The sequence below is a fragment of the Vanellus vanellus genome, assembly GCF_965231255.1.
Source record: "Vanellus vanellus genome assembly, chromosome: 17".
In the NCBI taxonomy this organism is placed as follows: domain Eukaryota; kingdom Metazoa; phylum Chordata; class Aves; order Charadriiformes; family Charadriidae; genus Vanellus; species Vanellus vanellus.
The window spans coordinates 15365151-15386497 of NC_138922.1; the positions used below are offsets into that span (position 1 = coordinate 15365151).

The window sequence follows — 21347 nt, forward strand, 5'->3', positions numbered from 1 at the left end:
CTGAAATAGTTTGATCTGTTTCAAGAAATCACCAGCAGCCATAAAAGCTGCAGCAAAACGTGTTTGGATATGCACGATCCAAAGGGCTCAAAGGCAATTCTGAGTGCTTGACAAAGCTGCACTACTAACATTATCTTTTGGGTTGCTGGTTTGGTTTTGGTTGTTTTTTTGTTTGTTTGTTTGTTTGTTTCATATCTTCTCTCACAGAGGAAGGCATTTACTGTGGAACTCTTTGGATTTTTTTTTGTTTAAAATACCTCTGTGTACTAGAGAGGACAGAAAGTAACATCTTCGGTTGGGAGACAGGGAGACTGGTCTTAGTAAAAATTGGAGTCCATTCCGCAGCCTCTCGCATAATTCTCTGAAAACCACTATCTCCAGCTAACTGAACTTTAGTCTTATCACAGGTTTCATTAGGTAAGATAAGTGGAATTGGTCAATCATAGTATTAATTGTAAGCTATAGGCAGTATTTACAGGTGCCTGGCTCCAGCCACTTAATCCTTGTTTTTCAAGGCACTGAGATTTTAACTTTAGATTTTCTATGGAGAGCCAAAGCAGACAGCAGAAGTAGTCATAATATACTTGCAATAACACACACTACAGCATTCTGTACTCATTGAATTTTTTGACCATGACAAGAGTCAGTCCCAGGTACAATTTAGTCACAGAGTAAGAATAAGAGGTGCACAAATTGACAAAAGTAAGTTATTAGTAGGATAAGGTAAATTTTCATAGTCAACAGAACATGGTAGAAAGTCCAAACAAAATTCTACCTGGAAGGAAATTAGAAAAAATCTTGAATTATGGAATGAATTAACCTGTTGAGGATTTATAGCTCTATGCAAAGCATGACACTGTGGCCAGTGTCAAAACATGACACTTTTCAAAATAATTTTTACGTCCAGGCTTAGCTTGAACCAGCTGTTCACTCATGTGTGCGCAATCTCTGCATTGAGTCAGCTTGGTGGCATTTGTTATTACAGGTGGCAAAAGCTCAGTGGACTCTTGTGCTATTGATGCGAAATCATGTTATTCAGCTTGCCACCTAGCGGTTACCTGCAGCTGTAGAAGATACGAAAGAGGATGCTTGAGCCCAGGGAAGACCTTTGAGTGTATTTTCCTGCCTGGAAACTTTAATCATTATAGTGCATTACCCAAGACCTCTACCAGATAGGGCAGATAATAAAGCGGAATTTCACATCAACAGTTTAGAACAGTGCAGGCAGCAGTGTTTGAAACGCAGTGGATACAGCTTCAAAGATTATTTTGCTTGAACAGGATCCGCAGCAGAATGAGATTACCTCTTGTTTGTGGTCTAAATAACAGCAATGAGCAGATCCATAAATAGCAGAGTCAACACTGCTAACAGACAGTCCTTTTTTTTTAAATAATCCCTCAGTTTTGAAGGGCCTTTTGTATTCAACCAAGGGGATGACTTTCAGAAATAATGTGGGAGGCCCTAATCTTGTAGATCCAAATGCAAAGTAACCAAGCACCAACGCATCACATGCATCTCCTTCTCTGAAGTCTTCTGTATGCTTGTCTCTTGATATTAGTAGAGACACTACAGTTATAACTAGTAAAGGCTACTTAGTTAAGTGTTTGGGCCAACAACACAGAACTAGAAAACGAGCATTCTATATGGCTATTGTAAAGTTTTGGAATGTCAAAAAGTCATGTTAACACAGAAATTTAAAACCATGAAATTGCAAACTCGTAAGGTTAGTTCGACAAAATAGTAAAAGACAAAGAACCCAAACCCCAGAATTAAAAATGCTATTTAAAGTGAAATAACCTAAGAGAACACTGAATAAGGACCTTCATATGTTACTGGTTCTGCTTGGGACTGTTCACATGTGTGAAGGACCTTGAATAAAATCAGCATCAATACACACTGTGCAGTAAAATTTAAATGCAGTAACTTGGTTTTCACAAACACTGAAAAAGCACACCTAGTTTACAAGCCTGTAACTTACTTTCAGAAGTGACCTTGGCAACAAGAGCTAGTAAGATCATAGTTAAGAGCCTCAACTGCTTTTGAAAATGGACTTAAATGTTTAGTGTATTGAAATGCTTAACATACCTTCTATTTGATGTGTGTTAACTACAGTCAGAAATGAATATTCAGATTTTTTTTTTTTTTTCAACTAAAGAGATACAGGTAGACATGCTGTACAAGCAAACTGAAATTTCCCCAGATGGAAAATTTCATTTAAGAAACTTGTCACTAGATATTTGCTTATGGCTAACAATGTTTCTGAAGGAACACCAACTCAAACAAGCTCCTATTCAGGAGAAGAACATGTAAGTGAAGAAAATGTAACTAGGGGATTAGTTAATATTTGTGAAACACTTCAAAGATGAAGTTTTATGTAACACAGAAAAGAAATCATGAGTGTTTCTCTGATTGGAGCTGGAATGAAGCCAGAGCCAGAGCGCTCTTTCTGTTTGTTAATATTTTACCAGATTCTTTCTCTGGCCAGCTTTTTACCCACATGGATTGCTCTTAGAACTGTCAGTGATGTCAAAGCTGTTGAAATTCTGTCTAGTGTGGAAACACTTAAGATAACTTTTGATCCAGAAAGTGTAGAATTTCAGACCATAGAGCTTTGCAAGTAACAGTAACAATGAGAATTATAGTAAAACAAACTCCCCCATCTAAGTTCCAGCAGTAAACCAGAAAAGTTACTTTGCATCAAAGCAGCTCAATCTCAGTCTTTGTTAGGCTACAATGTAAACTCAAATTAATACGTCCAGGACACAGTTCTGAGCGTCTCTGGAGGTGGGTTTCTCAAAATGTACAGTGGGACGGTCCACCACAGCTGGAGCCCTCCTCTGGCATGGAAAATGCAAAGTTTCATCTACCCCAAAAGTATACAAAACAAGTGACCAGTGGGGACATTCTGAGTGCGGACACAGCTTGCCTTCTGCTCTTCCTCCCTCTGCACTGACCCCGGCCTCTGTTGACCCAAGGAGATACAGCTGATCAGGAGCTTTTCACATGGTAGGACAAAGCAGCCTTCACAGTATTGGCTTCACTCTAAATGCAGTCTCACAGTCACACTTGAATTGGTGATGTTCGCCTGCCTTTCCAGAAAAACTAGTAAGCATCTCCAATAGCAAGTAGAAACTTCAATAAGCAAAATTACCTGAAGAAAAATAAATTCCAGTTTTCTACATGTTTTACAAAGCTTCTCCTCCTCCTGCCTAACATTTACTCTGAAATCAAAAAAGACCCTATAGCCCACAGGTGAATAGCGAAACCTTGCAGAATGTACAGAAGCTAATCACATGGTCGTATATGTCTGTCATGATTTTCAGAAGAAAGCCCACAACTCTTCTGACAAACAACCTTCCTTTGAGGATGGCCTGTCATCAGCAGTCAAGACGCATATGATATGTATGGATCACCAGCCAAAGTCTCCCACCTGCTCTCAACCTCTGGGATAGGGCATATAAAAAAGAAAGAAATGCAGAAGCGTATTTCTTACAAGTACAGTCTATGTATGTAATGCTGATGCTTTCAATATCATCGTGGCCTGTACCTCTCTACCTCAGTAGCAGGATCTTTTTCTTTCAATAATACAGAACAATAAAAACACCTGAAGAAGGAACCTGTGTTCCTTCTAAACCATTTCTTTCTACTTATCTGCAGCATTAACATGCAAATTATTAAAGCCACCTCATTCCTACAGTACAAACTAAAAATCAGCAGGAAGAACAAGGAGAGATAAAATTAAAATATCTCATAGACTTCTGACTTGCTTGGAAGCTTCCACAAGTTCTGAATTAAATGGTGAAACGAATAAAGCATACAACAGTTCACTTCAGTAATTCAGTGTTAACATGTAGTCATAAACACTCCAAAACACATTGAGTCATTGAATTGTGTCATATGCTGGACATACAGCAAATTGCAGGGCTAACTTGACATGCCAACCATTTTAAGCCCCAATAGACTGTTTTGTACATGAAAAAAATGAATGAAGCTGTTCAACAGGTTCAGAAAAATCATTCTCACACTGCAATTGTTTCTGTTTCACCAGAAATGCCCACGAAACACAGCTACTGGTGTGACGGATTTGTACAGAGTGGAACTTGTAAAAGAAACGTTTGAGTAAGCAAACTAGCTTGCTTGCTTTGTTCCAAACCACTTTTTGTTACTGAGCTTTCAAGTCTGTGTGTGTGTCACTTGTATCTGAAAGCCCAGCACTGAGACGCTCCATCTTAATGGTGGTTCTATCCACTGTAACCATGTGATCAATCAATGTGTTAAATATAAGTGAGTGGTCTTAAACAGGAAAGATTGAATTCTTTTTCCATTGCTCAGGCATGAAAAATAATGCAAGTTCTGCAGAACTCCTTGAAAATTTTGTATATTTTGCTCTGAGGCAATGCTCTTCCAAAAAAGAAATATTTTGCTTTCACAATTTTGTTATCTGAAATGCAGTATTCAGTCTAGTAAAATTAAAGATACCATTTGGGTGGTTTCCTGGAGAAGCAAGCTAAACAAGATAAGTTTTTTAAAGTCCTGTTCTTGCAATGCAGTATTTTAGGGGCTGCATGCTTGAGTAAGAAGCTCCGCTCAAGTGTTCTTAGGGTATATCTGAGTGCAGAGATCAAATTAAGGTTGTTCTCAGAAAAATATCACCCCTTATTGGCGTTACACTGGTTTCATGTTGGCAGTATTACCTTTCCCTTTTGCTATTCTCTAGATCCCCAAAAATCTACAGTAAATTTTGCAACGGTGGCTGGAAATTTCTAGACATTAAGAAACTGACGTCCTTGTAAGGCTGCCAGTGGTGTTGCATCATGCATAGAGCAGCATGAAACTGCATGGCACTATCAGTAACGTTTCAAAGACATCCTTTTGCTTATCCTGTCAATATAGGCCTGACCTGAAATACTCCTTCTATTTCAGTCCCAGCACCACAAAAAAAGCACACAAATCATGGCTGTCAGCACTATGTCCATTCCAGTCCTACAGGTCTGTCAATGCACATTACTTTGTCCCTGCAATGCACTGCTGTTGTGAATAAATACACTTGTAATCCACTCTTCATTTTGAAAGTCCTTTTGGTTATTTTTTTTTTGTTGTGTCTTTCATTGCATCTATACACTGGTTTAAAAATAGATGTAATGTAGGTTGGAAAGGATCTCTGGGTGAAATGTCACAGTGCTTATCACTCGGAACGCATATTGACACAGGTTGTGTCCATTGCCTCTTTTCACTGCGCACCTCTAAGAGTCTGGCCCTGTCTTCTCCAAAACCCCTCACTGGGTAGTTAAAAAGCAGCAATCAGACCACCCATCGGCTGTTTCTTGTCCATGCTGAACAACACAGCTCTCTAAACCTCTTCTCGTGTAATGTGTGTCCCAGCGCCCTAGCCATCTTAGTGGCTCCCCACTGGACTCCAGTTTGTCAATCCTTGGTCCCAGAGGGTCCAAAACTGGGCACAGTACTACAGATATGGCCTCATAGCTACCAAATAGAGGGGAACAAATCACTTCCCTTAACCCACTGGTTCTTGCTCCTGCAGTCTGGTATATGGTTAACTGCACACAAGTATCTATGTAATAGTAATATAAAGCTCACCTGAAAAGTCTAAATGGATGCCATATTACTCCACAGCTGCCATCAGATCTCAGGAATAATGATGATGATAAAATTGATAATATCAAAACCAAAAACCCAGACAACCCACACAAGCCCTACAGCATTAAGAAATAAAACTTATTGAATGCTACGCCTCTTACTAAAAAATAAAAATCACCTTTACTTGGAACATTCTGGAGAAACATTTGTCTGCCTATTTATAAAGACCTTTAATAAAGAAGAGTCTACAGTCCTTCCGGGCAACATACTCCATTATTAGCCATCCTCAAGTTTTTCCAGTATCATAATGAAGCCAATGAAGGCTTACTTCATAAACAAGACAAGAGTTTGAGAGACAGAACATTCATCTGCAATACACTGTTCAACATAATGGTTACCACTGAAAAGTTCCTTTACAATTTGCCTGTGAAGAGGCAACACTGCTGCATGTATCTTACAAATGGTGCCTCTGCTAAATCTTCCAAGAACATATAGTGCTTTTTTTAGAAATACAACATTGATTAATGTTCAGTCTGTGTTTCTGGGTTTTACCTTCTCCTCTCACCCTAACCCTGATACTGTCTGACATGTAAGGTCTGGATGCTGTCTCACATATAAGAATTTGTCTGCTTTTTTTTATTTTTTATGTTTCAACTTGTTGCACTGGACTACAAAATTCCAGTGAATAACAACACCTCGTTCACTGTGTGCCCACAGCGTATACCACATTATGCCCACGATCTCACTTTTGGCCTTTAAGCCTTAGCACACTAAACAGCATTGTACCTATTAACCTGCCACAAAAATAATGATTAAGCAAGGATTTGCCAAACTACAATTTGATCTAACAGTCACTTGGCAACACATAAAGTGTGCAGTTCTCAGACAGACACTTTCATATCTACCACAGATAAGGTTTAGACTATGTCAAAACAGAAGGGTATTTGTATTTTCCAGGAGTATTTAATAAAAGGGGCAAAGCGTTTGCATTTGCAACAATGGCATTAAAACCAGAGAGCTATATAGGCATTCCTCATAATTCTTACTTCTGTTGGCAACAGTGAAATTCCCGTCAATTAACTCACTAGATCTTCAGATTCTGATTACAGGACTGTAACGTAGGGGGCAGAATCCACTACTGTGTTTCCATTCTTCTATAAGTCAAATACTGTGACTACTTTTCAAAGCGTGCTTACCTTGGTCAGTGTTCTTTTGAGGACTGAGAATAGAAGGGCTTGATTCCATTTCTAAAGTTTGCCAAATACCTTGGCAGAAATCACATGCTCTAGATGAATAAAGCTGGACCTGCTGGGCTGGACTAGGATTCTGCCTGAGTGGCCGACTTTGAACAATCTTTGAGGATCTATCTGCCTTTCGTTGCTCTGGCCCATGATTTTCAACAGAGAAATCTAGCTGAACCTGTTCAAAATCAAACAGAATCTTACAGAGATACGTACTTCTGACATCAAAGACATTAGAAAATTGGTTAAATCTCAGTGGCATCTTGGTCTTGGAAAGATAGAAGGTTTCAGCAAGACGCAAGACAAAAGAAAATTATTATTTTTAATTGTGAAAGGTTGTACAAGAAGATTAATTACAACATCATGAAAGTGATTGAGAAACCCCAGTTTATTAAATGTTAACAAATACTATTTTGCACAGGAACAATGCATGACTTAAAAGAATATATATATTTTTAAGTCTTCCAGGAGATGACTGTTGAGCTACTGCAACTGAAAAATCCAACTGAGGGCAAGTTACATTGATGATAAAACTGCACCATACCTCAGCGGACGATAATTCTGTTTCTTCCCTACAGCTGCTTGAAGCTTCTTCTTCCTTTAAGCTAGGGCAGGCAATTAGAGAAGAGATCCTTGAGGAATGCTGTGGCTTTGCATACTGCAGCTCCTAATATGAAATATTTCATTAACACAAATAATTCATGATCTCTAAAAATAACACATTTATAGCTCAGTTTGCTGTTACACTGCTAGATTTAAAATAATAAGTCATAGATAATATTAAACAAAATTACGTTCCCTTCAGATCACCAGGGCCAAACTACCCTCCTAATAAACCTCTTGCTAAACCTGTTCAAAATCTACATTCCTTGTTGCTGTTACTATCATCCTGCTTGTTACTCAAGTTTGTATTGTCAGTGTCATTCTTCACTTTTGTCTTCTCCCATTATTAAATCACAGAAGAAAAACTCCCAAAGAAGTCCTAAAAACCCAAATAAAATAAAGCAGCTATGGAAAATTAATTTGTCAGCAACTAAAAAAAAACTAATTACCCCACAAAATTTCACCAGTTTTCAACATGTAGCAATTAAAGTGAGATTTGATGAAAAGTGAACTCCTTCAGCTCTGTCAAACGAGATGAAAATAAAACATCAAATCTTTTGCTATATATTTAAGACTAAAGAAACAAAAGATGAGCCCATCATATAAAGTAACGCGCACTGAAATTCCTGTAGGTATCATAGTAATAAATTCTCTCAGTTTTTGGTAAGTGTCCTGGTTTGAGGTGAAACAGGACCAATTTTGTTCAGTAACTTCACTTCTTAGCTGAGCCTCTTCTAACTACTGAAATTAACAGCATATTTTGCAGACAATGTTCACTCTCTCAGAGTGATAAGACCTATGATCTTGAACACAGGAGCAAACGTAGTGTGGCTACTAAGGGTGATTACCTAGAAGAAAAACACCCAAACTAGAACAGCAGTCTTTGGAAGCTCAACCTGGAGCTCAGCTTCAGTGCAGGAGCTGAAGCCTCAGCCCATATGTTCTGGGTAAAAAGCAGCCTGGAATGAGACTGAAGATGAACAGCTTTTTAGTCTGGACAAATTCCAGCAGTAAGAGAGATGATCCCAGCGGTTCCAGAGCAGGAAAGATTCTCAGTGATAGCCACTTCAACCATGACCTCCAAGCAACACGTGAGCTGAAGATGTTGGACTACTACTCCTGGAGTTTAGCACAACATCTGGAAACTCGCAGTCAAATGCTACCTCTCCAAGGCCGTGGACATATTGTATTTTTAAAACCAATTTATTCATACAAAAGCAAGAAAAAACATGGGAGACACGAGATGTCAGAAAAATAGCAAACACAGTACCTAGTTCATTAAAAATAAGGCAAGGGAAGACTGGGATGGGTGGGCAATGAATGTTCATTGGTCTCAATTTAAACTCAGCTAAGTTCTAAGATGAGTTGTGAAAGAAAGAAAAATTAAAGAGGTGGAGAAGAAAAAAAAATGTAAAAAATGTGGGTTTGAATTGTGGCAATTTGGCCCAGATCTGGAAATTGCTTTTACATACATTTAGTATAAGCATTTAACCAATCCTTTCAGACCTCGATCCAAGCAGTGCACAGATGAAACAAGCAGGCTACAAAAGGTCAACTCAAATGCTTTGCTGGACACTAATCTCCTGCTGCAGAGTTAACTCATACAACCGGCCCATAAGATGTATCATTGATATGCCAGCGAGGCTGTTTATTAATGCTCCCCAATTCTTTTCTCCAAGGACCTTCCTCACACTACAACAAGATGCTAATACTTCTTGTGACAGTGCTGCTGTGACAGCTCTTTCATCAGGTCCTCAGACTGTCAATGAAGAGTTGCAGAACAATGCTGCATTCCCAGACCTGTTCTCACAGACCTCGAATAATTCAAGCCTTCGCAGTCTCAAACCCATATGACTTCCATTATAGCATGTTCTAACTATTATTGTTGATGCCCTCACTAATACTTTTGGTATCAAAAGAACTTGATTAGATAAATTTGGTAAAATATACCAGATTCTCCAGCTCATGTTGCACTCACCTGACTGACCTGTTAAAGTTCTTAATTTCTGTTATCTTAGACTACCTGCTATATCTAAGGAAGAATAAGTCTCCATGAGCTCTGTAAAGGTACAACAGATGGCATTCTCAGTTTATCACTGTCTGATGGATGGTTTACAATGTTAGCTCACACTGCAACCTTTAAAACTTCTTCATTGACTAATGGGCAGTAAAGAACAGGGGCTTACTTTCACTCAAGCAATCTGTTCAAATTTGGTTCTAATTGGCTCTAACAGCACAGCCTTTTGGCCTTCAGGCAACCCTTCTCAATCAAACAGGAGTGCCACTCCTCCTGGACATCTTCTGCCAGGAAGAAGCTAAGAGAAATTCAAGCACCTGTGATAGGTCGCCCAAACACAGAGTTCTTCCCTGCCAGGTACCCTTAGAACATACTCCAAAATGTTGCCATAGATTCAATCTGATAGAGTCGCCTTAGCCAAGAAACACGTGTACCCTTTTTCTTCCCCAAATATATGCTTTTCCAGGCTGAAATACTGCTGCATACTTTGGATGCTTGGAGAGCCTTTTCCTTTCATATTCAAACACTTGAGCCCTCCAAACAAGTACTACCTGTTTTTACTACTATTCTTTCCCAAGAGTTACCAGCGATCCTGTGCAGAAGCTGGATAACTGTCTGCCTGAAGACCTCGTAGCAGAACACTGAATTTGACCCTGTAAACACTTATTCTCAAATTTAATTGTGGGATTATCTTTGCACTTCAACTTTTTTCAATATTTTCTTAAATCTACTGACCCAGAAGTTTTTGTAATTTGTCCAGCTAACATATTTTATGGGTATAATTATGTGGGTAATCTGCAATGCTGTTTTACTTCACAGGAACAAAAATAATCTATTTTTGGCAGAACCAAATTGCAAATTGAAAGCGCATCATCCCCAGACAAATAACTGGTTAAATAAGCACCAGCTGAGTCACTTAACCTTTATTTATCAAATTCCTAACCCTTATTCGAAGCAACTACAGAGATTAATACATTTTTTTTTCCTTTAACACCGTTCTTGTTGTGATGTAAGAATAATCAAATATTCATCAGAATTTACTCCCACTGTCTCTTTTAAGAAATTCACCTTTGCCATTCAAACTGTCTGGCCAGATGGTTCATATACTTTGTAATACACCTAGGCCAAGCAGATAACATCTGAAAAAATTAGCGATAACTTCAGGCTCAAAAAATCACAGGATGGCATGCTCAAAATGTATACATGGTTATTCCATCTTATCTTTTTAGAATCTGTCCAGATGTAAAAACATTTAAGATGTTTTTAGAATGTGTTCAGATGGTAAAATTTTCAAGTAAATGACTGACATTTGTGATTTCTTAGTGCAATCTGACAACATAGAATCATAGAATCATCTAGGTTGGAAGGGACCTTTTAAGATCATCAAATCCAACCATCAACCTAACACTGCCAAACCCAACACTAAACCATGTCCCTCAGCACCACATCTACCTGTCTTTTAAATACCTCCAGGGATGGCGACTCCACCACTTCCCTGGGCAGCCTGTTCCAATGTTTGATAACCCTGATAGGATTATCTCCTGTGTATTTTCATATTATCACAGAGATCTTAGTATGTAAAAAGAGAACCATTAGACTTCAGTCTCCTACATAGTCCTGGATAAACCTTAGTAATCCACAAAAAGGCTCTCAATCTGCCCTTGATTTCAGTTAACAGAAATAAGAACGCAGACAGAATTAAAATAAACAGGATCCTCCACAGGCAATTAACTTTAATTCAGTTGATTTTTCCCCAAAGGCAGAGGAGATTGCAGTTTCAATCTAACAGGCTGGAGGCTGACTGCTTGGAAAGCAGCTCAGCAGAAAAGGAACAGGAAAGCTGGTGGACTACAAGTTGAACATAAGGCAGAAACGCATTCTTGAGGCCTTCAGCCAACAGCATCCTGGGCTGCATCAGGAACAGCACTGCCAGCAGGTCAAGAGAGGTGAATTATTTCCCTCTACCAACGACACTTGGAGTAGCGTGTCCACTTTTGGGCTCCCCAGTACAAGAAAGACACAGACATACTGGAGCAAATCCAGCAAACAGCCACAAAGATAATCAGTGAATTGGAGCATTAGACGTATGAGGAGAGGTTGGGGAAGCTGGCCTTGTTTAGCCTCCAGAAGAGATAGGTCAGGAGTGATCTCTTCAACATGTATAAGCACCTGATAGGGATGGTGGGAGGAGGTAAAGATGAATGAGCCAGATTCTTCTCAGTGGTATACAGTGGGAGCACGAGAGGCAGTGGGCAGAAAGTGAAGTACAGGACATGCTGTTTAAGGAAAAGGGGGGAAAAAAACCCAAACAAACCCCAACCTTCTTTACTGGGAGGGTGATCAAACACTGGAACAAGTTGCCCAGAGAGGTTCCCAGAGGAAGTATTTCCCCAACTGAACTTGGTTAATCATTCTACTGGAGTTCTATACCTCAGAGCAACCACCTCACCCTTTTTGAAAGAACATTGTTTACTGCCCTCAAAACTACAACGACAGTCAGCTGCTCTGACTCAATCCTCACAGGAACAAATCTGCTGATCAATTAAGTAAAGTACATAGTGAAATCCTGACTATCAAAGTCACTGGGAGGTCTGCCACTAACTACTAGGGGAGCCAGGATTTATCCATTTGTCTCTCTGATGAAAGCTGCAATTTAACTATTAAAAGTTGTATTTTAATTACAAAAGATAAGAGACAGGTTAATGATATATCCTGCTTTTATATATGGAAAATGTGCTATTACAATAATTTGGACAAGGGTGCTTTAAAATTCCACCACTGTGGATATTTGGAAATATGTTCACTGATTAATCATTTTCAAGTTTATCTTAGAACATACTTCAAATCCTTCATAAGGACTATCTTATTTATTTAAAACTAAGCTTTATTAAACTCATACTTGTAATTCAGGATTGCATTTATGCTGCATTAACACATTTCTGAAATTCCTTGCATGAAAATCATGTTTAAAAAAGTTAATTTTGAAGTCCCAAATACAACCCCTTAAGCAAAATGGGTAACATCTGGCTGGTGGCCAGTCGCTCCTGGTGTTCCCCAGGGCTCAATTTTAGGATCGTTTCTCTTCAGTGTTTTTATCAATGACTCAGACACAGGAGTTGAGTGCACACAAAGTAAGTTTGCCAACGATAGTAAATTAGGGGGACTCGTTGATTCTCTTGAGAGTAGAGACCTCACAGAAATATCCTGATAGATTGGAGCACTTGGCAATCACCAACAGTATGAAATTTAACAAGAGCAAATGCTGGATTCTGCAGCTGGGACAGTGTAATCCTGGGTATCCGTACAGATTAGGAGACAAGAGGCTGGACTGCAGCCCTGCAGAGACCTGTGGGGGTTTTTGCTGATGGCAAGCTCAATATGAGTCAACAACGTGCTCTGGTGGCCAAAAGAGCCAACTGTATCCTGGGGGGCATCAGGCACGGTATAGCTAACCGGTTGAAAGAAGTGATTGAACCACTATACTCAGCATTGCTGTGGCCTCACCTCGAGTATTGTGTGCAGTTTTGGGCTCCACAATATGAGAAGGATGTAGAAATATTATAATATGTCCAAAGGAGGGCAACAAAGATGGTGAAAGGACTAGAGGGGAAAACTTATGCTGAGCAGCTCAGCATACTCGGCTTATTCAGCTTAGAGAAGAGGAGACTGAGGGATGACCTCATTGCTGTCTGAAACTTATAGAATCATAGAATCGTCTAGGTTGGAAGGGACCTTTAAGATCATCGAATCCAACCATCAACCTAACACTGCCAAACCCAACACTAAACCATGTCCCTCAGCACCACATCTACCTGTCTTCTAAATACCTCCAGGGATGGCGATTCCACCACTTCCCTAGGCAGCCTGTTCCAGTGTCTGATAAACCTTTCTGTGAAAATATTTTTCCTAATATCCATCCTAAACCTCCCCTGATGCAACTTACTTATGCCGGGGAGCAGAGAGGGAGCTGCTGATCTCTTCTTTCTGGCGTCCGGTGATAGCATACGAGGGAATGGCTTAAAGTTGCATTAGGGGAAGTTCAGACTGGCTATTAGGAAGAAGTTCTTCCCTCAGAGGGTAGTCAAGCACTGGTACAAGCTCCCCAGAGAGTGGCCATGGCCCAAAGCCTGTTGGTGTTCAAGAAGCATTTGGACAATGCCCTTAGATACATGGCTTGACTTCTAGGTTGCCCTGTGTGGAGTCAGGACTCAAAGATCCTCATGGGTCCCCCTTCCAGCTCGGGATACTCTATGATTCTATGAAATCTTCCAAGGTACCACAGGAAGATTTGAGCTAAAGTCAGAAAAAGTCATTTAAATGCAAAATTTTAAGGAAAGTTATACTCATGGAATTCGAACTGGCTTAACTGCTCATTATCACTAGATTTTAGAGAGCATATCATTACCTGTGTTGTAAGCTTGTGCTGTAGATGCTTTAAAGCTGATTGCTGACACTGTGTTCTTTTGACAAGATCTCTTGGAAAAAGACTACCAGAGGCAATACAAACTGTGCAGAGCTTAGAGCTAACAGGATGCCAGAGTCCTATAAAGGAGAGAAAATACTGAGGAAGGCATTCCCTATTGTTATTTTGTCATCAATATTACATTCCCAGCAAGTGTTTATAGTGGATACAAATGAACCACAGAACACAGGCCTTCTCATTGCAGACAGATTCAGTGCTATTCGGAAATGGGCCAGTGTTTTCCTTTGCTTCACTGCCAGAGCAATTTTTGCATGGAACTTAAATGTCCACAGCGAAATCTTCTTACATTATATACACTCTTGATTCAAGCTTACTTTATAGTAAGCCTAATCTGCTTTCTCTTCCACTTTCATAAAGCATTAGTTTTTATTCCAAGAGATAAACTATCTCTTTTCTGCTCTTAAAAGAAGTCTTAGTTCAACTTCCAGTTCCCACACTGATATCTAAGCACCGGGGAGTCCTTCATCTAAGATGTTCATCAACAAAAATTTACTGCCTACGGACTCTCATTGTTCTATGTTAGCACCTCCTATCACAGAATAATCTTACTTGCAACAATTAGCACTGCAGTCTCACACAAACCATGCAGGTCAAGAATCAGTTACGTTCAGGACTTTGTTTTCATATTAAAGCCTAGCTCTCTCCAGCTCAAAGGATGAACTGATTCCCAGGTTTTATTCTAAATATATAAGCTAGCACTCTTCTGTAGAATAAGTTTACCTTTCTTTAATACCATTCCGAGTTCTCCCCTGAGTCTGTTTCCCATTTCAATCAACTGCTGCTTCTCTTGGCTCAGAATTGAGATTTTTCTTGCTGCTTCCTTCAGTTTATTTTGCATTCCTTGTAGAGTGCAGCTGCCACCACATTGAAGACCAGCACCAGGACCTTTGCCATGTAAGTGTTGTCCAAGATTTACCATCTTTTCTTCAAGAACTTTGGGGTTTGCCCCCTGAAAAAAACGGGTAGTGCTTATAATGAGTATTTTGAAAGTGTGGTCTGCAGGTTTAGAGGTTTGTACAAACACGCATTAGAAGCCAGTTGAAGAAAAAAGTGTAAAGTTGAAGTCTACAGCCCATTTTTTAGGGTCCACTTTCAAGATTTTGTTAGCAATATAGGGCTATTTATATTGTGGAGCAAACCCCTATAGCAGCCTGGGATGTTCCCACAAATATTGTTAACTGTAAATGTAAAATAATACACATAGGATAAGCACATATAACTGTAAACTAGAGCGCAGTTAATTTTAAGATAAAATGTGGGAAAAACCACTTTACAGAAGATAGCAAGCTACCACAAACCCTTCTTTGTATAATCATCATGTGCATACACACACGAGGTAGATATGACTTAAAACATTGTTTTAAAGAGAAAGGCTGTGCAGAGTGAAAAGTAAAGATTCCACAATCGGTTTTGTCTCTGCAAACCTAATTGAGTTCACTTGCACATATACGTTACGATATTTACCCAAAAGATCACATCCTTATTTTTCAAGAGCTATATACCGTCCTCTTCCAGCCCCCTTATTACAGAGGAGATTTTTTAATATCCATTTAAAAACTCATCATTTGCTGAACAAATAATCTACCTATAGACTTTTTAAATACTACACATTGCCGCAAGTATCTAATAATGCAAAGTATCTAATACATGCAAAAGTCTATACGCCTATTTTACCAGTTTCCACAATAAACTTTCCTCTTTTTCTTTAGCTATATTTTAGCTCTGGAGTTTCATTTCGAGATTATGGCCCCAGAACCTCTGTTATATTAAATGGAAAAAAAGAAAACTATCACTATGGGTCTCTGTACTGACTTCACATCTGCACCCCTATGTTTAGTTACCATTGTTGCTCAACAGATTCTAAACTCCCTGAGGTAAAAATATTTTTGCCTGTAATTCATCATGGCCTTAAGTACATCCTTAACATGCAACTAATAAATGTAAGAAGCACAGAGACCATGTAGAAGAATGTTAAAAGATAAGCACTTCTAAAATGCAGTAAGGAATTCTAACGAAGCTTTGCCCATCGTTTGTAAGATGTTCTTAGGACTGTTTCCAGCTACCGGTCAATGCCTAAGAAGGCTTGTTATGCACTGAGGAAGAAGAAATAAAGCAGACAGCAGAAACAGACAGGAAATCATAGTTCAACACCAGTGAAGACACATTAACTACAACTCCGCATTTTGTTCACTTCAGGTTTTGGCCTGCACTTCTGCTCTTTACTATGCGTCTATACATATAAAGCACAAGAAGATGCACACTTCTGCCTGAAAAATGTTCTTGTTCTCATATCCAGTGCTGAGAGTTCAATTACAATTTAGCATCATTAAACAAAGGTTTAATCTCTGGCACAGAGAATGTTCAGTTCTTATCTTACTGCCTCCAAGGCAAAGTCACTCTCTTCTTTTAAGGCTCTATCCCCATAAATAAATGTGAAGAAAATGAGAAAGCATCTTGGACAGTAGTTTGTAAAACATTTTCTGCAACAGAAACAAATAGTTGGTATAAAATTCATTTTTCACCTAATTCTGGAAGCGGCCAAAGAGAAAAAAATAAATCTGTGCTGTCTATACTGGCATACAATGATTTCTTAAATACAATTTGACAGCAGGACCAAACAAACCTCTTTCTATATTTAGCAAAAAGACACAACTAAGATTAAACATGAACTGTCCCTAGTAGGTTGTGCATGTTTTCACACAAAGTTCCCAAGGCTCCAAAGTTTTATTTAAACATTGATATTGTTTCAGTTCTTAAAGCTCTTATCTTTTAATGTAATCAGCATCTCTCGTCCTTATTTCTTACTTACCTCTTACTTCCATTTTCTTGAACTTAAATGGTTATTGCTGAGCCTTAATAGTAAGATTAAAGCATGAAACAGATATTGGTAGATTTTACAGATGACTTGAAAATTAGAAACCCTTTATTTTTTAATTGTATTTTAACTTATCTTACTTTAGACTCTACTACACCATGACATTGCTGGGAGACAGGAAGGGGAGAGAGCATATAGTGACTTACTCCTTACATAGTAACAGATATTTGTCCCAGTTTTCAATTCCTTTACTATTTTTCTGAGAGGTGCTGCTGTCACACTTTGATGCTGATATTGTCCCTTTAAAATAAAACAAGGGGAATGCCATTTGTACCCTAGAAATGAGTAAAAACGCTCCCAGAGCCAGTGAGCTTTTCCTTCGTGGGTGGTGAGAGCTCTGAACCAATGCTGGCACTCAGTTATTTCTTGGTCACAACGAATCATTCCCCAGTGGACTACGGGGCACGCACGGGAGCCCACCGTGGCTGGACCTGGCGAGCGGGTGGCTGCTGGCCCCTAATGCAGGCCTGTCAGAAGTGAGCCTCGCGATCCAGCAGTTACGAGGTTCTCCCAGGAAAAGCCACCCACTCCCCCAACTGAGCCTGCAACCCCATTTGCATCTCTCTCTCCAACCAGGGCTTCACAGGACCTTCTCACCAGAGTCCAGTAGTGACACAATATCTACAGTTTCATTTCTATTCGCCTTATTACAAGGCATATTGAAAGATTTTTGGTATTTTTTAAAAAGGCTAAAATCCGGATTTACAATGGAAAACTCAGAGATTATATACAGTAGTTTAAGAATTTGCAAGTGGAAAAAAAATATCAAGAAGGGCTTGAAAGGTCAGGAGTGACTTGTGCCAGGGAATGACTAAAATTTATTCCCTAGAAGGAATGAGCATAAGTTTGGCTGAAAAAAACCATTGCTGGCTCTCATTTAACTTACACTCGTTATTAACTGACCATATAAGCGTATATTGCTTCCCTTTTTAATATTTATTCAAACAAACAAACAAAAATGCTATGTATTTAATTACAGATACACGTGCATATGAGTATTTTAGGTAGTTTAAACCTCTTCATACCTTTTCTGTGTCTGGGTTTATTACACAATCCAAGTTAGTTGAGCTGACTCTGACATTGCTCAAAGTGGTTCCAGTTGAAATTTTGTTTGTGCACAATAAACCTAAAAGAGGAGTATAATATGAACGTATATGTATTTACACAGAGTCTAGGCTTTCATCACAACAGCTGCTTCAGAACTTTGTCTCATAAATAAACATGTATATCACTTCAGTAGATATATTGTAAACTGAATTGAAGAAATAAAAAAAATAGTAAGTCTCACAATACACAAACATCAGTCAGCTACAAAATACAGAAGTGACTAGAGACGACACATCAGAAAGGTCAATTTGTGGGTAAGGAGCACAGAGAAGTTTTTATTTCTTCCAGTACTGCATTATTTAATCATTCTTGGGAAACTGGCAATACTGAGTATAACAAGAATAATTAAGACACACTAGCATTATTTAATCACAGTTGAAAATTCACCAATAAATGGAAGTTAATCCCGAAAAAGTCTTCTTTCAGTTCCAGTAAAAATGTAAGTCAGAACATATTGATGTATATGAAAAAGTCAGGGGAAAGAACAGATGACTCTTTGGAAACCAGAAGTGCCTCTTCAAGTTACTCTCCATTGTCTTAAAAATTTCAGATTTAACATTATAATCTCTTTTAGTGATTGAATATAATCTCCATACATTTTTAAAAGGGATATAAGAAAGATTATTTTAGTTGAATAAAGTATCTCAGCCATAAAGAAAATGGTTAATACATTTCTGAAAACTTACATTTATCAGCCGACAAAGATTATTGCTTCTCTTGGACACTGCTAAACTCTAGCAGCGGTAAATATTTTACATATTGGACTAAAACATCTTAAAAAAAGTGGACTAACTTCAGCTGCCTGTGACAAAAAACTATGCTTGAATTTGTTTTTTATTTAAAATCAACAGAGGTTTTGCTTTAATTGGTTATTAATGTCTCATTATTAACAAAGCCAGAATATGCTTATATTTATGAAAAATACCTGCACACTTAATTAGCTCATGATTCGGGCTACTGTACAAATGACAGTTTAACACTAATTCTGCACAGTGGTAACACACAGATCCAGTCTCATGGCAAAATTTAAACAGAGAAGCATAATGACAGAAAAACAGCTAGTACAACAAAATACCTGTCATCAAACCCATCTTATTTTTTCTGAAATACCGTAAACAATCCATGGTGGCTCTGGAATAGTTTGAAGCAATTGGAAATTAAATGTTTACATTAATAAGGCACAGAGATGCGTAAGGCAGCTATCTACCTGCACTTACACAACCGGTAAAAGGTGCTTGTTGAAAAAGTTATACCTTGCCTGTTTTTTTTAAAACCAAACCAAATCAGAGCTGGTTATTCCATTACCAAGTTACAGTTAATTTTCTTTCCTCTTTTCTCCAGACTCCTAAAAGTCACAAGAATGTTTGGACAAAACCAAACATAAATGTTCAGAAATTACTACAAAATATACCTAGTTGTAATGGACTTACTTTCTGCAGGTTTGGTTTTTTTTTTTATGCTCTCAGCCTTGACTTTCCCATGAAGCATAATGAAATAAAGTAAAAATGAAAGTGTAAGACATGATATACGGAGATGTTTCTAAGAGATGCTAAAAATCACCTAACATGTCACAATATCTGGTAAAGTACATTCGAAAGTATCATATACTTTTAATATTGAGGTGGTTTTAAATTTTTAGCTTCCTGATGGAGCCATCACAAAGGCCACCAGGTAAACATACTAACAAAGAAGGGTATCTCCTTAGCGCTCAGCCATAGTAGGCAGGATGAAGAAAGCTCGATGGGTACAGGACAAAGAAACTGTGATACCGAACCGTCCTTCCAGGAAAACAGAAGTCAGCAATAACTATACCTGGAACCGATGCCCTATGCCCGCTTACATATCTACACCAAAACGGTATAAAAAGTAACTCACAACCTACCCAAAATGAGACTCTCTGCAAGATCTTCCCTGCACGCGATCTCCCAGACAGACTGGACCCTCCCTGGGGACATCTGGCTGACTCCAGACTCACTGATTTGGATCATCTTTGAAGTGAGACTTTTTTCCCCATCGTTGATTAGCCCCATTTCTGGGAGCAGTTTGGTGAGTGCCATACCAGTAATACTTCATACAATATATTTGTAGGCACGTGCATAGGTAAAGGTTTGTAAGAAAGACATGGACCTGTTAAAGCTGAGGGCCATGAAAATTATCAGAGGGCTAGAATACCTCTCCTACAAAGCAATTTTTTACTATGAGGATGGTTGGACACTGGCCCAGGTTGCCCCAAGAAGCTGTGGCTGCCCCATCCCTGGAGGTGTTCCAGGCCGGGTTGGACGGGGGTTTGAGCAACCTGGTCTAGTGGGAGGTGTCCCTGCCCACGGTAGGGGGCTTGGAATCAGATGATCTTTAAGGTCCCTTCCAACTAAAACCATTCTATGATTCTATATATTTGCTTCACTAGTTGGAATTCTGTAATAACTTGTAATATATATATATTTGGTTTACTCTTGCAATATATATATACATTTGCTTTGCTAGTGGTAATTTTGTAGTGACACTAGTGTGTGTGTGTATGGTTTTCTTTACTAATAATAGTTTTGTGGTAATTTGTAATAAAGAAATTCCCAGAATCTCAGACCTCTGTGTGATTGTGTATTGTGGAATCCTGAGAACCCTACAGTTGCAATCTTTATGTGGGTCAGGTAGCCCTAATAGGTCATGACCGTCATGATGGTGACTGCTACGCTGCCGTAACTGAGTTCAGAGTTCTGTGGTGAGAGTTGTCACCTTGCTCTGCAAGCTGTCTGTTTTCTGTCAGAGGAAGAGAGGACAACATCTGCTCATCAAGACTCTCCATTTCTTTCCTCATTTGTGCAACAGCAGCCCGAAGGTTGGCGTTCTGCTCCTGCAACTTTTTTATTTCCAAGGTAGGAATATCTTTGCTCAGAGAACTTTTATCATCATACTGAAATATCTGTAAAATAAAAGTACAACACAATAACAACACTTCATTAATGAGTAACACATATTCTCTCCACAACACCACACACAGACATCCTAATACTTTCAATCCATGAAGAGACTTGGGACAAAAGAACCATAGGAAGAAAAGAAAGAGATCTGGTTATTCTGGGGATTTGCCAGGAAAAAAAGTGCTTTGGTGAGAACCTGAGATGGGGGAGGAGGCACAGATGGGGAGGAGAATGGCCACAGAGGTCGCTCTGTCTTAGCACTGTTGTTCTTTGAAGTGTGCCATCTCTCTCTCTTCCATGCGTGGGTAACCCATCTCCTTATATAACTTACTGGGTCAACAGCAGTCCCCTTTCTGACCAGCCAAATTGGTGAAACTGTCATTGGAGACCATTTGTTCACAAGAACATAAAGAGGCTGGACACCCTTTGCTAAACTGGAAAAGAAGGAGGAGTGTACGGATTACACCTAGACAACCTGGACAATGGACAACACATAGGAAACCTC

At 39.0% G+C, this 21347-nt stretch overlaps 1 protein-coding gene across 1 annotated transcript in view; it reads right to left on the reverse strand.

Moving 5' to 3' along the window:
* The window catches only part of CCDC57 (coiled-coil domain containing 57), a gene marked incomplete at both ends in the record, with an annotated part of 49734 nt that overhangs the window by 733 nt on the left and 27654 nt on the right, over positions 1–21347 (reverse strand). Inside the window, 7 exons of the mRNA XM_082492325.1 lie at positions 6795–7017; positions 7384–7506; positions 13865–14001; positions 14663–14891; positions 17843–17943; positions 19000–19055; positions 20615–20844. Coding sequence (XP_082348451.1) covers positions 6795–7017; positions 7384–7506; positions 13865–14001; positions 14663–14891; positions 17843–17943; positions 19000–19055; positions 20615–20844 — 1099 coding nt within the window. The remainder of the gene's footprint in view (positions 1–6794; positions 7018–7383; positions 7507–13864; positions 14002–14662; positions 14892–17842; positions 17944–18999; positions 19056–20614; positions 20845–21347) is intronic.